The 16,890-nt window shown below is 44.4% G+C and overlaps 1 protein-coding gene across 1 annotated transcript in view; it reads right to left on the minus strand.

Moving 5' to 3' along the window:
* LOC144166655 (protein ELYS-like) overlaps window positions 1-16,890 on the minus strand; it is a 93,835-nt gene that overhangs the window by 36,534 nt on the left and 40,411 nt on the right. The window contains exons 14-20 of the mRNA XM_077696187.1: window positions 16,150-16,278; window positions 14,738-14,828; window positions 12,420-12,509; window positions 11,608-11,739; window positions 8,647-8,806; window positions 3,039-3,273; window positions 1,676-1,777 (exon numbers count right to left, since the gene is read on the minus strand). Of these exons, the coding sequence (XP_077552313.1) occupies window positions 1,676-1,777; window positions 3,039-3,273; window positions 8,647-8,806; window positions 11,608-11,739; window positions 12,420-12,509; window positions 14,738-14,828; window positions 16,150-16,278 (939 nt within the window). The remainder of the gene's footprint in view (window positions 1-1,675; window positions 1,778-3,038; window positions 3,274-8,646; window positions 8,807-11,607; window positions 11,740-12,419; window positions 12,510-14,737; window positions 14,829-16,149; window positions 16,279-16,890) is intronic.

Raw genomic sequence — 16,890 nt, forward strand, 5'->3', positions numbered from 1 at the left:
CCGTTATTTGTTTGATGATGGCGATGATATTGGTATCATTGTTATCGGGACTAAACAGTCTTTCTAATAAACCCAACTTGTATTGTCTCTTCATGGCTCCTTTAAGCCAACATGTAAAGCCTCCACAGGGCACTCAAGGGGGGACATGGCTCTCAAAATTATTTCTTTTAACTTCTAGGTGAACTCTGTGAAACTCGCCAATGTTGCTGCTTTGTTTCCACTGATTTCAAGTGAGCCATTATTTTTTGAGTCATTCAATTAGTTCACAAGATAAGAGGAGATAATTTGCCATTTTTGGAGGAGCAATAGACAAAGCAGTGTTCGCGTAAAACTAATATTCGTAATTTCCAGTACTATAAACCCTGGTGAATGCAATAAGAGAATCGATTTTTCGACGCACCGCTTGAAACTTATTTTACAGCTCGTTAAACAAAGCAGCAACACTGGCGAGCTTCACAGAGTTTACTTAGAAATTAAAAGAAATAATTTTGAGAGCCATGTCCCCCCTAAGGGGGCACACTGGTCTTAGAAACTTTTTTTGCATTCCAACCAACCATGTTTTACGAAACTTTATAGGTGTGTTCAGTTTTTTTTAGCTGATGCCAAATAACTAATTAGTTTTGATGTGAGGTAACTAGTTAACGAGTTAAAAATTTTCCTTGATTGTTCTTAAGAACAATAGGGAAAAAACTATTCAACAAAAGATAGCCAGCAAAAGATAACCAAATGAAATGTGTGAAGCAGTTTTTTTGTTTCGCAATCACATAAAAGTTTACATCAATTCTAACTTCTAGGTTTCAACTACTCCTGCTAACCAATTAAAATTAACGCTAATTACACAACTACTAAAACACAAAATGCAAAATCTGCTTCCCATATTGCATGGTTTAAACATTCAGCTTCACAGTGCAAAAGAAATTATCTTCCTAGCTGCACTATATGCTAGGATGTACCTTGAGAATTTCGTATCACTGCGATCCCACTCGTGGCGGAAAAGCGCCGAATTATGGGAAAATTGTTATTTCTTTGTTGAAATCGGGCCTCTGTGGCTTTTATAAATACCTGGTACTGTTCCACGTACGGAATTTTCTGAAGTTAAACTGTGCAAACCAAGAGAACAGTGATACCTAAAAAACTAAAAAACTTCTTTCATAACAACATCATACTTGCATCTCTTCACTATCGTTTCTTTGCATTTTGGTGTGAATTACCTCATCCACCTTCTTTACTGCCACATAGTGCATGCGTCTCTTCCTTCGCTTTCATTTCTGCGTCTTACTGTGTGAATTAGGTACTACACGCCTCTTTTCTATACCACCAATTGAAAATTTTGAACAGCCTACCTCAAGCCTGAAGGCTTCTCATGAGCTCACCTTAGTACCACACAAGAGCCTCTTCCCACTGTAGAGATTAACTAGGTACATTCGCAAATCACGATGTGAAAGCCTGCCACGCTTTCTGGCTTGACGATTTACTTTGCGTTTGGCAGGTTACTGAATTACAGTAAAGCTAAAACTGGTGGTCTTCGTAGCCTTCGCGCGCATTCTACGGTGTGCCGTTCACAGTTCTCCTGGAAGTTAAGAAGGTGGCCTCTAAGCAGCAAGAGACAATGCAGTTTGCAAAAAGAGCCCCCAAATTTTTTGGTCGAAGGTCATTCGACCCAACCGTCTCGCACCCTGTAGCTGCCGTGATCCAGACTCCATATCCCTTGGACCAAGGCCTGCACATCGACACCCATGCTTAAGACGTCGAGGAAGCGTTCCACATTCTCCTGCACCTGCAACAGTGGAGAACAAAGTAGAAAAGAGAGTTGAAGTGGAAAGAGCTTCTGCCACACCTGCCACAAACTCCTCCTTTGCTTTTGGCACCCACTCCTCACACCCTTCCTCTCCCATTTCACTCAATTCAGGATGAAATGAATGAAGCTTTGCTCAATGCAATTCAATTTTCCTGCCTTCCAACTGCTCGTGCTCCATTTCTTGGGACAGCACACATCTTTTCCTTTATCCTTTGTTTCTTGCTCTTCCTAGAGCAGCACAAGTGGGAACTCTGTTTTTGTGCTTGCTTTTACCTAGCCCATGCTGGAGCCTTTCTGTGCAAATTCTAACTCGTTTTTTTTTCTCACTATCTAAAGAAATACCCCAACATGTATTTTTAACGTAAAGAACATGGAAACTACTGGTTAAATACAGTAGAACCTTGCTGATATGCTTTTTTAAAAATTGTGAGGAAGAAATGTATTGCCCAGGAAAACATATGATCTGATGCAGTAAAAAAAAGTAATCGAGATTTTAATGGCCTCTTTCATTCGCACATGCCTGTGAACGTCTGGTGGCGCATGCTGCGGCCCTTTCAAAGCAAGAGCTCCTTTTCTAAACATTGTGGGATTTTGGCCGCACTGGGATTGTCCTTCGCGCAAAACTAACTCCACACTGCTTCCAAGCTGACAATGGCCTGAGCACATGTGGCCGCCGGTTTTTTTGATGCACCACTTGGAACTAATTTTACAGCTCCTTAAACTTTGGTGGAACCAGTGGCAAGGAACCATTTTGAATGCCCATTTCAGACACCAAAGTTTAATGAGCTGTAAAATTAGTTCCAAGCGATACATAAAAGAACTGCTTCAATCACTGCATTCACTAGGGTTCATAAAGATTACAGTTCTATGACTAAAGAGATTTGCCTACTGTCCACCAAAAATGGCTAATCATCTCTAATTATTTTGGAAACTAATTGACCGACTCGAAAAATAATGGCATATTTGAAATCAGTGGGGAAAAAAGCAGCAAGACTACTAAGTTTTACAGGGTTTACTTGAAAATTGAGAGATTGTTTTAGGATCCATGTCCCCCCTTAACACCCCGTGTATCAATATGGAGCACTTGTGACCAAGGTTACACTTTTACATTTGTATCTTGAACCCACCTCTCCCAGTGGTCGTAAATAATAATTTAGGTTCTTTGATGCCCGCACAGTGAAAGCAAGAAGCCTGTTTTTTTCAAGGAGACGGCAGTGGCACGAGATGGCGGAGCACTCACAGCCGGGTGTTCGTCGACGAACACTGCGGATAGGTCCAGCAGGAGGTAGTAGGTGAGGGCGTGAGGAGCCCACGGCTGGAGGCCTCTGCGCAAGTAGATGTCCGTGGCCTGCTGAAGGCTGGGCGGCGGGTACTCTTCCCAGCCCCCAGGGGGGGTGGCAGCCGCCCCTTCCTCCCTCTTGGCCAAGGTCGCCTCGGTAAGAACATCCACCAGCAGCCTCCCGCCCAGGTCTTTCCTGCGCAGCCGCATGCAACGATTGGCCAACCCAGCGTTGCAGCAGAGACCTTGCAAGGGACGGAAAACCTGAGAGGAATGAGCTGGAGCAATCTGCCGACTGAGCTTACGATGCAGCAAAACACAGGTTTGTTTTATTTGAAAGATTTCCTGCTTTATATAGCCCCCAGTGCATGTCCGGCAGCAAATGATGCCGCATTCACTGAGAAACTTGTCACTTCAGGTTAAAATTTTGATTCTCCCGCCAAATTGTGCGTTTTTGCGACGTCTGCAATGAAGTCATAGGTGCACGCATTCAAAAGAACTTCCACTGCGTCGTTCGGCTCTGCAGCCTTGCTTACCATCAGTCCTCCCAGATGGTGCTACCATACTCATCCACATACCGTTCTCCGCAGTTAACTTTGTTTTTGACTGTATTTGCACCTGGCTTGCTTTTGTTACAGAAGAAAGTTCTCCTTTTGTGAAACATGGGGTATGATGCTTGACAAACAAGGTCATGTAAGACAACATTGCTTATGCCAATCAGACAGTGTCGTGTAAGACAACTCCAAAGCGGCAGACTGCTGTGGAGCTAAAACAGGCGTAGTGCGCCTAGTGATGATGATGATTGTGTTTAATGGCTCAAGCGCTTCTAGGCCAAAGAGCGCCAAAACAAGGGTGTGTTAATGTCGCAGGCAAGTTATATGCTGCATGTTTTCGTCAAAAGATGGTTATGTAAAATTGGTGTATAGGGCCAATGATTGTCAGTAAAAAGTGAGTGAAACTAGTTGAACGAGTAGAAAAAGATTTGGGCTAAAAATCAGGGTGCCTCGGGGAGGGTTTTTGCCTCGCACAAAAAAAAATGAGGCCCCTGAGTGTCACGGAAAAGCACCTCAGCAGTGTCCTCGATACTGACGAACAAGCTGGGGTCATGTGCGATAAATTTTCCTTAAAAAATCAACCTCGGCCAAGTAGTCTAAAACTTTTTTGTAACTGATTAGTCTTTCATCCGAGAGAAAGTGTGCCAGTGGTATGTGTTGCGTGTACAGATTAGTGAAGTGTCTGTCTTTGTCTTTCGAGTGCAGTACATTCAACTAGGATATGGAGCACAGAAAAATCCCCCACATTTATCACATCTTGGCCGTGGTGTTCCGTTCAAAAGGTATCCATGTGTGCCATGTGTGTGCCCTATTCTTAAACGACAAAGAGCAACTTCTACAGACCTGTGCAGTTTTTCTGTTATGTGTCTGCCTATTTGCGGTTTAATTGCATTAAGTTTGTTTTCTGTTTGCGTGTCCCAGTGTTTCTGCCAGCGTTCCTGGAGTTTTCTGTTGATGAGCAATTTCAGGTCACAGTAAGGCACTGACATAATGTCCACATTTCTACGAAGAGCAGCAGCAGCTGCCTCCCAATCAGCAGCCTCGTTTCCTGCTATTCCACAATGGCCAGGAGCCCAGCAGACTATGATTTTGAGCCCCATCGAGTATGCTGGCATAATAGCGTTTATGAGCGAGTTGAAAACTGCATTCCTATGGGGCTTCGATAACGATAGGGCTGTCACTATACTCGGCGAATCAGTGTACTATACGACCGAGCAAACTATTTTATTTTGTATTATGTGTTCTACAGCTATTGCAATACCTTGGGCTTCACCTGTGAAAATGCTGGTGTTAGGGCTTAGCGTTTTTGAAATGGAGAGGTTCAGTCCATGCACAGCACATGATATTGCAGAGTTTGTTTTGGAGGCACCTGTGTAGAACTCTGTACATTGATACTGATGTTGAAGGGTTAGGAAATGTTGACAGATCAAGGCACAACGTGCTTTGTTCTTGTCTATTTTTGTAAAGGACATGTCGCATACCCCTGGCGCTAGCTTCCGAGGGGCTATAACATCAGACAAAATGGTTTTGTAGGTGTCTTTGAAAGAAATCTCCATGTTGGATGCTAGAGTGTTTACGGTGACCGTGTAAGGCTGTGGAAGTGAGGGCCTTTTATGGAATAACGATACAGTGGATGTGTCACGTATTAAGACGTTTGACTGAAGCTTAACGATTGAGGTTGTTTTTACTGCATATAGCAAGGCTGTGTAGGCACGCTGATTTTCCAGTGACCACATATATGATTCAACATATGAACTTTCTATTTGGTTAGTACGGAAAGCACCAGTTGCCAATTGCAGGCCCAGATGATACGCAGGATCAATCAGTTTCAGTGCAGTCTTTGGGGCTGACTGATACACCACACTACCATAATCAAGTCTCGATCTGATAAGGCTGTTGAAGATTTTCAATAGGCATGACCTATCCGTGCCATACGATTGACGAGAGAGAATATTAAGAATGTTCAGTGCTTTTATACATTCTAATCGTAGTTTTTTGCTATGCGGTATGAAAGATAATTTCTCATCCAGCAGCACACCCAAAAAAATTATGCTTTTTCTTTACTGGAATGATTCTTCCATCAACACTCGCACATGGGTCCGGCCGCATGCCTCGCAGTTTAGTAAATCTTGTCTCAGTTAAACTTAAAACTAGGGGTGTGCGAATATCAATTTTTTAATTTCGAAGCGAATTCGAATAATAAAAACAAAGTTCGAATCGGATCGAATATTTTTCGAATATTTTTCGAATACAAATACTTATTGTTTTTTGTAAAATTAATGTTTTCACCATCTAGAGACACAAAAACTGCAACTTTATTGCACAACAAATCACACAAAGAATAGGAATTACACAATACCATTGCACTCAACAGGTTAAGGTCTGCACTCACTTAAATGTTAACATGGAGAAAGGTTAACTGCTCGACATGTTCGGGGAGCAGTGACAACCTCCTGCTCGTCACGACTCCACCAGATACCGAAAACAGCCGCTCACTTGAGACACTAGTGGCTGGAATGCCCGAGCCCGTGCACATTGCCGCGCGCTGATACAGTAAAATCTCGATGATACTAATCTCGCGGGACCGTGAAAAATATTCGTATCATCCGAAATTCGTACGAACCAACACAGACCAAAAAATTGAACGCTGAAAAAAGTTTTCGTTTATTTCTTCTCTTACTTTCGCGTGAAGAAATTCGTGATTTTTTCTGCTTTTTTTAACCCCCATGTCGCAAAGCAGTCCTTTCTGGAGCACGTAAAGCTTCGCGCTCGTCTCCTCACTCGCTGTGCCCAAGCTCGCTACACGCCGCAACAGTGAAGCATGAACCGCATGGTGCGTTTTTGCACGCGATTCGCTCGCCTCGGCTCTGCGAGCGCTGTATTTTCAAGCCCGCATCGGCGATTTCGCGCCCGTGGTAGCGCCTACCTCAGTCAGAAAATGACGCACGACGCGCGCGGCAGAATGGAGGAGCCTGACTACTTGCAATGAGATCGAGACAGCCGGCTTGGCTCCGCCGGAGATGGTTAGGCTTAGCACCCCGGCAAATATTTTACGGGCGCTTTCTAGCGGCGCGGATGATGTTTTATAGTACCGTTTTCGATTGCACTACGAGTTCCTTTACCGCACAAGCAACTTCGTGTCTCCCTTGAGCCGCATTTTAAAGAGCGGTTAGGAACGGTCGCTCGAGCGCCCGCGCCACTTCGCGGCTGGAGCCGACGCCATGTTGACGCCACCACGCCACCGGCCGCGCCGCGCGCAGCGTGGGGGTGGTTTCCCGGCGGTGTCAGCGCGCGTTGGGCGTGCGCAGAGCGTTTTCGCGAGCAGAAAACAACAACCCCGATACAGTCTGCGAAAGCACGTACCGTTCGCCGTGTATATGCTTCGCCACTTTGCTGTTGAGATACGCTCTGAATTTTTTTTTTTTTAGTTTTGGTTGGTTCGAATATTTCGAACCATAAAAGTGTCATTCGAATCGAATCGAATACCAGAAAATTCGAATCGAATATTCGAAGTTTCGAATATTCGCACACCCCTACTTAAAACCGTTCTCATTTGCCCATCTCGAGAGACTGTCCACTCCTAGCTGAATTTGCCTTTCACAGATGGCCAAATTGTATCATTCAAAACTAACCTGAATGTGATCCCCATAAACAGAATAAAAGAGCAAGTGTAGCAAAGCTTTTTCTAAAGTGTTCATTTTGACAACAAAGAGTGAGCAACTCAAAACACCTCCTTGGGGTACACAATTTTCTTGAGTATACACTCGATAAAACACTGCCACTCCGCACGTGATAGTATGTCCTGTGCAAAAGATAGTCCTGTATAATATTTAGCATATTGCCACAAATTGCAAACAACCAGAGTGTGCCTGGTACCAACAGCACTGCGCATTGGTTCTTTTATGCTTCAGTTTATTTTCATAACTTTCATTGTTTACCGCAACCATTCTTACTGCTGTAAAATGTATATGCACTACATTTAGGTGCAAATAGCTCGTTCGGCAAGCTTATAAGACATGCATAATTTGTGTTTGCTTTTGCCGGCCTCAGCCAATCCCAAAGCTGGCACATATGACATCATAGGTTCTGTTGTAGGGAAATGAGCTAGTGGGTATTATGTAGCTTATTTGAGCGAAGTGTGTGTTAAAAGTGGTGTCAGTATGATCCTAATGGGGCAACCTTTTGAATGAACCAAACTTGTGTTTTGTCTGCATGCCACAAAGGGAAAATACAAGTTTGGTTCATTGAAAAGACTGCTTTGTCCCGACAACAGCAATACCAATTTTATCATGAACTTAAAAACAAATAATCAAGATATTGGGAAAACAGATAAAACACTGGCGACTCCCCAGTCGCTATGCGGTGATTTCTCTACGATGCCACAGAGTCATTCGTGCGATTTGCGGCTGCCGACCTAAGTCACCACCAGGAAATATGACTGGGCGATTGAAAGCGGGGCCTCTAGTTCCTTTCGATCGTATCACTTGAATGCTAATGTGCACTTAACACAGCAATAGCTGTACTTTTAGTGCTAGCTCATATTATGCCACATCACTGTGGCACAGAGTTTCAAAGTTTTGCAAAGATTCTTGCATTGTCTAGGTTAAAAGAATATCTTTCATGGCTGTAACGCAGCCAAGTTAGTACCCACAGGCTCATTCTTTCAAACCAAAGTCGCATATTGTCTTCATGGCTCTAACATTTTCCACCAGAAGTCCAATCAAAGCTCTGTTAACACTGGCTTAGTTCATCTAAAACAAGTTCTTTCGAATAAAAATCAGATTTGCTTGTTGTCTTTGAGGTCTGTTTAGGAGTGCAGACTATGCAACCAATGGTTACTGGGAATAGTGGGAAATACTGGGAAACGCATCCTCCAAACGTACACACTGACCCCTGTTCGAACACTAGACGTAGCACCCAGGCCGGCAGATGCAACATTGCTCCCTCTACAGCTCCCACACAGATACTACTACGAAATACTGCAGCGGTTCTCTAATAAGTGGTTCCCCTCTCACCTGGCCTGCAGGCACGAAGCACGTAAGGTGGCGTAAGGGTAGGAGATGAGGCCGGTGGCCACGTGGTTGTCTGGCAGAACCTCGCAGTGAACCAGGAACAGCAGGGCTCGCAGGTGGCCGGCCAGCAAGCCGACCACATCGCAACGCACCCCCACCAGTTCTGCAGTGCATGACAAGGCTCCAAGGTCAGCTCACTGGCAGCCTATGCAATGCCCATATCTGACTTCCGGTGTTCAGGTTATACAGTAGAGCCTCGTTACAAGAGACACTCGGTTATAAGAGACATTTGAAAACGGCTTGGTTGGTTTTCCTATGTTCACCATGTTAGCAACATTGCATACAAGAGGCATGATTACAAGAGACCCTGTTACTAAGGGCAACTTATTTGTGTCCCTAGAGTGAATTCTTCACCATTTAGAAGAGACACGATAAAAGGGGGCTTTATACGAAGGGCCTTGTGGAAAACCGCCCTGAAGACGGAGCTTGGGCCTGCACTGCATCCAAGAGCACAGGGGTTCCAGAAACTTTTGAGGAGTTGGTGTCTCCAGATGAGGACGTTGTGTGTTTCAGAAGCCTACAGATGTGATCCTTGCGCAAGTAAATGGTGCCGTAGAGGATGAACCAGAGGAGGAGAATGACGACGAGGTTATTGCAGGGAAGAAAGTGTCGGCAATTTACTTACAAAAAGTGCCGTTTCCTACAAAAGTTGGGATGGAAGCTAACACAATCCGCAATCCCCCAAACTACTATGAATGACTTTTAAGCCATAGTGAGAATTTCCTTGAACTGTCTGAATACGCTTTAATACCGATTCATAACAAAGTGGTCATGTTCGAGTGCAGACTGTTTTTGGAATTTTCTGTTAGTACAAGAGACCTTGGTTAGAAGAGAAATGTTTCCCGGGTCCCTTGAGTGTCTCTTGCAACGAGTTTTTACTGCAGTAAAGCTGCTAGGCAGCTGAGCTGCAATGAATTGGGATATTTAACGCTTCCTTTCCATCTTGCGTGAAAGGCACCACAATGGCTCCCAACTCAGGACTGTCCCTCAAAATATTCAGGACTAGGGCGCCACCCTAGCCCTTGATGAGAATCTGCATTTAGCTTCGAGAAGTGCAGCATTTTAGTCCACTTAAGGGCACGAAATTGGGTCCCTGGAAACACTTTCTGACAGTCTTTCGGGCTTTTTGTTTTGATAGGTGGGCTCAGAGGCGTGCCCATATCTATTCTGTTGGGAGCTACTCCCATTATTTTTTTGTGTGTGCTGCAGTTACTTACAGCGCCAACCGTGGCATCATCACCAGCTAGTCACTTACAAACACTCTGTTGGGGAGCAGCGCAGTTGGTAAGAGGAACAATAAAGACAAGAACACAATTCATAAAAACACAAGGTCAGTGACTGCAGTAGTACAATTGCAGAATGCTGACCCTTTATTTTGTCCTCATAGCAAAAGTGAACTGCTTGAGGACCTATAAAAATTCTTAATGGCTTGTGCAATTGGACAGCGCAATTTCAGACACCATCCCATCTGACAAAAAATGCAGCTTCAAACAAACGCAGCAAAGGGTGTAAACTTGTTCGCTGAATTAGATTCTTTGTGACAGCAGCAAACTGCAAATCAGCCATTTTGGGCGATTTAGTTAATCTTGTGTAAAATGCCATTTCTCTCTAATTTTGCCTGCCATCTTTTCTTAGCATTTATTGGCTTATATCAACTAATATCTAAGGCGTACACTTATAATTATTCATGGAAAAAAAATTCACTCCAAATGCAAGAAAAATTTCGTTCCGCAACATTCTTTTGATGCTGAAACCCTTATTCCGACATTCAAAATGATTGATTGATTGATTGATTGTGGGGTTTAACGCGCCGACGCAACGCAGGCGATGAGGCGCGCCGTAGTGGAGGGCTCCGGATTAATTTTGACCACCTGGGGATCTTTATCGTGCGCCGAAATCTCGTACACACGGGCGTTTTTGCTTTTCGCCTCCATCAGAAAAGCGGCCGCCGCGGCCGGGAATCGAACCCGCGACCTCGTGCTCAGCAGCGCAACGCCTTAGCCACTGAGCCACCGCGGCGGGTGACATTCAAAATGTTCTCGCCATAAACGTAAGCATGTGAGAATATTCAATTGATGAATATACTATATTCAATATTCACTTTGACCTGCTTTATTGTACAAAAATTTCCAAGCACCCACCACAAAAGAATAGTGAAGGTTAGGCTGCTTTTTTCCTTCCTCCCAGAAAATTCCCCGTATGTGGAGAGTGTTACCTGCCCAAAACAAGTTTAACCCTGCTTCCTCCTCTTTTTGTGACATTCCCATTGGGTCTGAACCCGAAATCACCTACTAAATTTGGGCTTAATTCAATCCCCTTCAAAATAAATTGACCACCGTGTACAATTTCATCAGTTAACCTTTTCAGAAATGAACATTCCATTCCAGGTGCTCCCTTTTACCATTTTCAATGGCTGAAGTTTCACTCCCAAAGCCCTATTTTATCTCGATCGAAATATAGAGCGCGACTTAGACAACGACACGAGGAAGAACGACAGGACAGGACAAGCGCTCTTCCTGGTGTCGTTGCCTAAGTCACACTCTGTTTCTCGATCATAATGTACCAACTTGCCAAGCAGCTTTGTTTAATAAAGTTACTATCTAATCTCCTTCGCCAGTGCCTGCTAGCTGCCTTTGTTATCCTTTGGCGTTCCCCTTTGGACACACCAATCTCTGAACCGATGCAAGAGTTTTCCGCAACCTGATATCTCCCTACCTGCAGGCAATACGTGGGAAGGGGGTGTACCATGCACAAGACCTTTTAGCAGCATTTTTACGATTGAAACAGACAATGTATTCGTGTACAGCCCACCCTAGGTGCACTGTTTATCTGAATGCATGCTCCTTCGAACAGTCGCCCCTTCAGAGCGTATGCCCCCCTTTCACACGACAAATGTGCACCCACCAGGGTGGTCCGTGTCCATGCCGCAGGCGCACTCCAGCAGCCGATGCAGGATGCTCATCTCCTCCAGGTGGATCGCCATGTGCTGCACCACCTCGCTGACGTCCTGGCCCGAGCAGTCAAACAGCGGAACATCTGCAGTGGAGGAGAAAATGCAATTCAAATTTCCCGCCTTTGCAGTGCTGTCGTGCCCCCTGCCTGAAACTGTGCCAGCGGGAGTTGTGTTCACTTTGTGCTTGCTTTTCCTCCCGCACAAGCCGGCGTTGCACTGCCACTTTTTTTTCGCTATCGTGAAAACCAACCCAACGAGCGTTCCTAACCAAATGAATGCAGGCGCTGCTGGTTATTTATGCATATTTTGCCTCAAATGTACCTGCAATTTTCTTTGCGCTAAACAACGGGGAGATGTATGACAAGTGCCAGCGGTTCACGAGTTTCGGACGCTTATGACTACATAGACTGCTCGGCTTTCGAAGCCTCTGGGTTACGCCACGACAGCCGTATGACAGAACGCCGTTTGGCTCTACTTGGGTCCAGCAAGTGAGCTACGGCGACAAGGCGAGCCTCTAAAGTGCTCTGCACTTAAAAGCAGTGAATGCCTTCGTGGCGAGAGCACTGATGCATGCACGAGCAGAATGACCATGCTTCTTGCTGCCATGGGCAGAGGGCACAGTCCAAATTCGACGTTTTATTTTTTCGTAAGTACGGCCAAAGATAAGACCTCAAATGAGTGCAACCAGTGAACCGGTGTCTAAGCATCGTCCACTCCTTCCACGCACTTCACATCCAAAAAAAGTAGCTGCCAAAGCACTCACAGAGCTCATCCAGGAAGGCCTTGGCCTCCGTGACTTTGGCCCAAGTCCAGTTCAGTACGAAGGAAAGCAGTGGCCGGTCGGCTGGATTACCTGCGCATGGAAATGACATATCCACTCACATAACAATGCTCTCCACTGCTGTTGCCCGAGACGACAAGCACTGGCCAGAAATGCACTGAACACTCATTTGTTAACAAAACGGTGACAAAAAATAGTATCCTGGGGAAATGTGCCCTGTGTGCAACTTAGGAACAAATGGCTCCAAAGGACAGTATGAAAATGGTGCTAGGCAATAATTCATTTCTTTGCATTTATAAAAATTATGAATGCCAGGGTTTTGCACTCGTGCTTAAGGGGGCCATGCAGACAAAACAGAAGTTTGGGTCATTCGAAAGATTGCCGGGTTAGAATCATACTGACACCACTTTTAACATAAACTTCGCTCAAATAAGCTATATAATTAGGAATAAAGGGAATGGCCATGCAACCCACTAGCTCATTTCCCACAACAGAACCTATGATGTCATATCTGACAGCTCTGCGATTGGCTGAGGCCGGCAAAAGCAAACGCAAATTAGGCAGAACTTATAAGCTCACCAAACGAGCTATTAGTGCTTAAATTTAGGGCACATTCTTTTTATAGCAGTAAGAATGGTGGGGTAAACAGTGGAAGTTATGAAAGTACGTGTAAACATAGAAGTACCGATGCGCACTGTTGTTGGTACTGCGCACACTATGCCTGTTTTAGCTGCACCGCACTGGCGCTCTTTGGTGTTGTCTAAGACGACACTGGTCGACTGGCGTAAGCGACGGTTGTCTTACGTGACCATATTTGTCGAGCGAACACCATGTTTCACAAAACTGTTATTTTCTACCTGAACAAAAACAAGCCAGGTACAAATACAGTCAAAAACAAAGCAAAGGCAGAAAACGGCCTGCCGCGGTATGCTGGCGCCATCTAGGTTGACTAATGGTAAACAAGGCTCCGCAGCACACCCAAGTTTAGCTTAAGACCTGTTTTTGTGATGTCAATGCAGACGTCACCAGAACACGCGATTTGGCGGGAAAATCGAAATTTCAACTTAAATTGATTCACTTCTCAGTGAATAAAGCATCGTTTGCTTCTGGACAAGTGCTGGGGGCACTACAAAACGCAAAATCTTTCGAATTCTTTCAAAAACAAACTTTTATTTTGTCTGCATGGCCCTTTTAAAATTCCCGGCAAGCATCACAGATACGGCTGTGTCACTGCAGCTCTTGAATTTTCAGGGGCAAATCACCAAACTTTTTTACATGGATCCTACCTTAGGAGTGCCCTACAAGGATGGTGCGTTAACCAAGTGTGAAGATCATTAAAAATCAATGCCAGGAATTCAAAAAACAAATAATCAAAAGAAGAAATGGCAAGGTGTGCTTCGCAGCTCACCCCAAAATGCAAGCAGAGTCAACTGAGATATCGCTACACAAAACTAAGGAGAAGCAGCACACATGGAGTAAAGATTGCAAACAGGAATCTTTCCTGCTTTATTACCCCACCCTTGCGGTAATAAAGCAGAAAAGCAAATAGCAATCTTGTAAAAATTAAACACATTAGAGAGCGAGTATTGAAATAGGAGAGATGTAGCAATAGGTTTTATTTTTATTTCAGAAGCTATTACAGCATTTCAAAACAAAACTTATTCCTGGCAGCACTTAGATGGTCTAGCAACTAGCTGAAATCTGGAATCTCCTACTTTTGCAACTTCTATCGTAGTACGTTGCCTTGCATTGTAACAAAAAGAACAGCACAGCAGACAGGATGGAGGAATTCCGAGACAAATAGCTGCGCTGTCTCAGTGTTCCGTAATCTTATTGTAGCACTATGTACTTTTATTTTAAAGTTGTGCAACAACTAGCCCAAATTTCATCTATCCTGAGGTTTCCTGTATTGTGATGAAGAACAAATGTAAAATGAAATGTACAAACTTTGAAGAACAACATTTCGGTGCAAGCAGCAGAAACTGAACGTTTAAATAAGCAAGCACAACTTGCTCTAAGCGTAATAGCTTACTTCATGCCTGAAAACAGACTGAGAAACTGGCCTTGAGAACTGAAGCGTAGACTATTACCTCCAGCCCAACACGTAGGACAGCACAAACTGAAAAGCACAAATTATGCGGCCGTCTTACAATGTCAATGGTGATGCCCCGCATCTAGAATGGTTGCAATTTTTTTAACAATGCCAACGCAAAGTGTTGCTTTTAGCAATAATGATTTTGAAATAAAACAGTGCACCAAAGCATTAAAAAATGCAAGCTGGCCCTTTATCGGCCACTCACCGGTCGTCCCTGTATCGCCCCGCAGGCAGGCCACCAGGAATCCGACCATGCGGTGCTCCAAGGCCACATCGAGGAGCATCCCTTGAGCCACCTGTGTGCGCGAAAAACAGTTTCACAAGGCCACCTACAATGTGGCCCACCTTACTACAAAACTGAGACCGAGATAGAGAGACCTTTCACGAAAATTTAAGACGAACACATTTAATGTGACAGCTACCACTCTCACAGGAAGCCTCTAACTGACCATTACACCCTGTCTTCTAATGTTATCAGTCTATTGTGAGCACAAGACTGCTTGCTCTCCCAGAGTCACTGTCGACAATCAAGCTTTCTGCCAGTCACCAGCACACGGGCAGTTCTATTAGTGCTTCACTTTTTTGCTACATCTTTTCACTTTGCCTAGTTGTTCTGTCTTCAGTTAGGCTACACAGACACCATAGGTTGGAAACCACATTCCACTCTTTCTGTTAAAGGGACAATAATGTGAATTTCTTCATGTCTTATTTGAGGCTGAAAAGTGTACGGTTTAGGCCTAGTGTTCAACTCTCACTATTTAGCTGAAGTTTGTAACTGGCACCAGAAGAGAAAACACCGCGGCCTGTTTGAAGCTGCCACTTTTGTTTTGCATTGTATTTTCGCGCCATCTTAGTGTTCGAAGTTTTGATTTTCACTCATTTTATGTTATTATCAACTTCTTTTTTGTTTGTAGAAGTTGTACAGGTTACAGATTATACAGGTTGCACATGTAGATTAAACGGGCTACCCACCTACTAAGTTCAGCCCAGTAGACTGGACAGTGGGTCAGCAAATCAGCGGAAAAAAATGGTGGGAGGGAAACTGCCCTTCTCAATTCACTTGTCTTTTTGCACCAAAAATGCACATGAATCATTTCGATAAGGTCATAACGTTCTTCTATGCACTCTCAGATCTGGCAAAAAAAAGGACAGCCGAAATGGCACATTAAAAAGAACGGAGAATGGGGGGTGGGGTTCGCAGGCCCAAGCTTCACCTTTAGGGCAGTTTTCCACAAGGTCTTTTATATAGTATGACCCCTTTTCCATCACGTCTCTTCTAAATAGTGAAGAATTTACTCTTAGGGTGCTAAATAAGTTACCCTTAGTAATAGAGTGCCTCTTGTAACCATGTCTCTTGTGTGATAAGTTGCTAGCATGGCGAGCATAGGAAAACCAACCAAGCCATTTTCAAATGTCTCGTACAACCAAGTGTCTTTTGTAACGAGGTTTTACTGTATTCGAAAAACTAGAGAATTACTTTAAAAATGCATAGGTGCACTGCAATTAAAATTAACAAATGCTAGATGTCAATCAACAAGCAGTAGGAGAAGCTACTTGTACTACTCCTAGCTTGTGTTTGACAACAGCTCAAGTGCTTTCCTGCATAGGAGCACTCACTGCTGGACTCTGTTGCAATGCCGGCAAGCCAATGCTGTCGTCGATGAGGCCCACTCGGAAGAGGCGAGCGCAAAGGTTGGTGGCATCGTTTAGGCACTCCGAGCCTCCTAGGTTGATCTCGTGTAAGAGCTGGGGCAAAGAACAGAAGAGCAACGGATAAAGAACTTGGCAATCTTAAAACGAATGCACAATGGGACGCAGGTGTTGGAGGAAACAGTCGAGTGTGCCTACCCCTCTTCCATCCCCATTCAATTGATTGTAGGGTTTAACGTGCCGACGCCATGCAGGCAATGAGGCTCGCCATAGTGGAGGGCTCCGGATTAATTTTGACCACCTGGTCTTCCATCCCTACCCAGCAGAGAAGTTAATCAGGATCACACAGGCATGACAGTTCACTAAGTAACTTTCGTTCTTTCTTAAAAGCAGCCACTAATTACCTTGGATGAGCTCTTAGAGAAATAGGGAAATAGATAAGTGATAATTAAGATAATTTTGCTCTTTTCTAACATTTTACAATTATTAAAAATCTCAGCCTGTCCAGGCATCTGGTAATGATAGCAGGCAAAAGCGATTTCGAGCTTTTACAAGGGCAACAATCCCAAGTTGCGTCACAATTGTGACTTTCACCTGGCACAGTAATTTAGGCTGGCAACGTTTTGGCTCTCACATCCCAAAGTGAGGAGGCCACGATTGAGGCTAGTGAGGAGTACAGGTGCCCCAAAAAGTGAACAGAGCATGGGT

This window comes from Haemaphysalis longicornis, unplaced genomic scaffold, assembly GCF_048455015.1.
Source record: "Haemaphysalis longicornis isolate Haplotype H1 unplaced genomic scaffold, Haemaphysalis longicornis Haplotype H1 scaffold_18, whole genome shotgun sequence".
Taxonomy (NCBI): Eukaryota; Metazoa; Arthropoda; class Arachnida; order Ixodida; family Ixodidae; genus Haemaphysalis; species Haemaphysalis longicornis.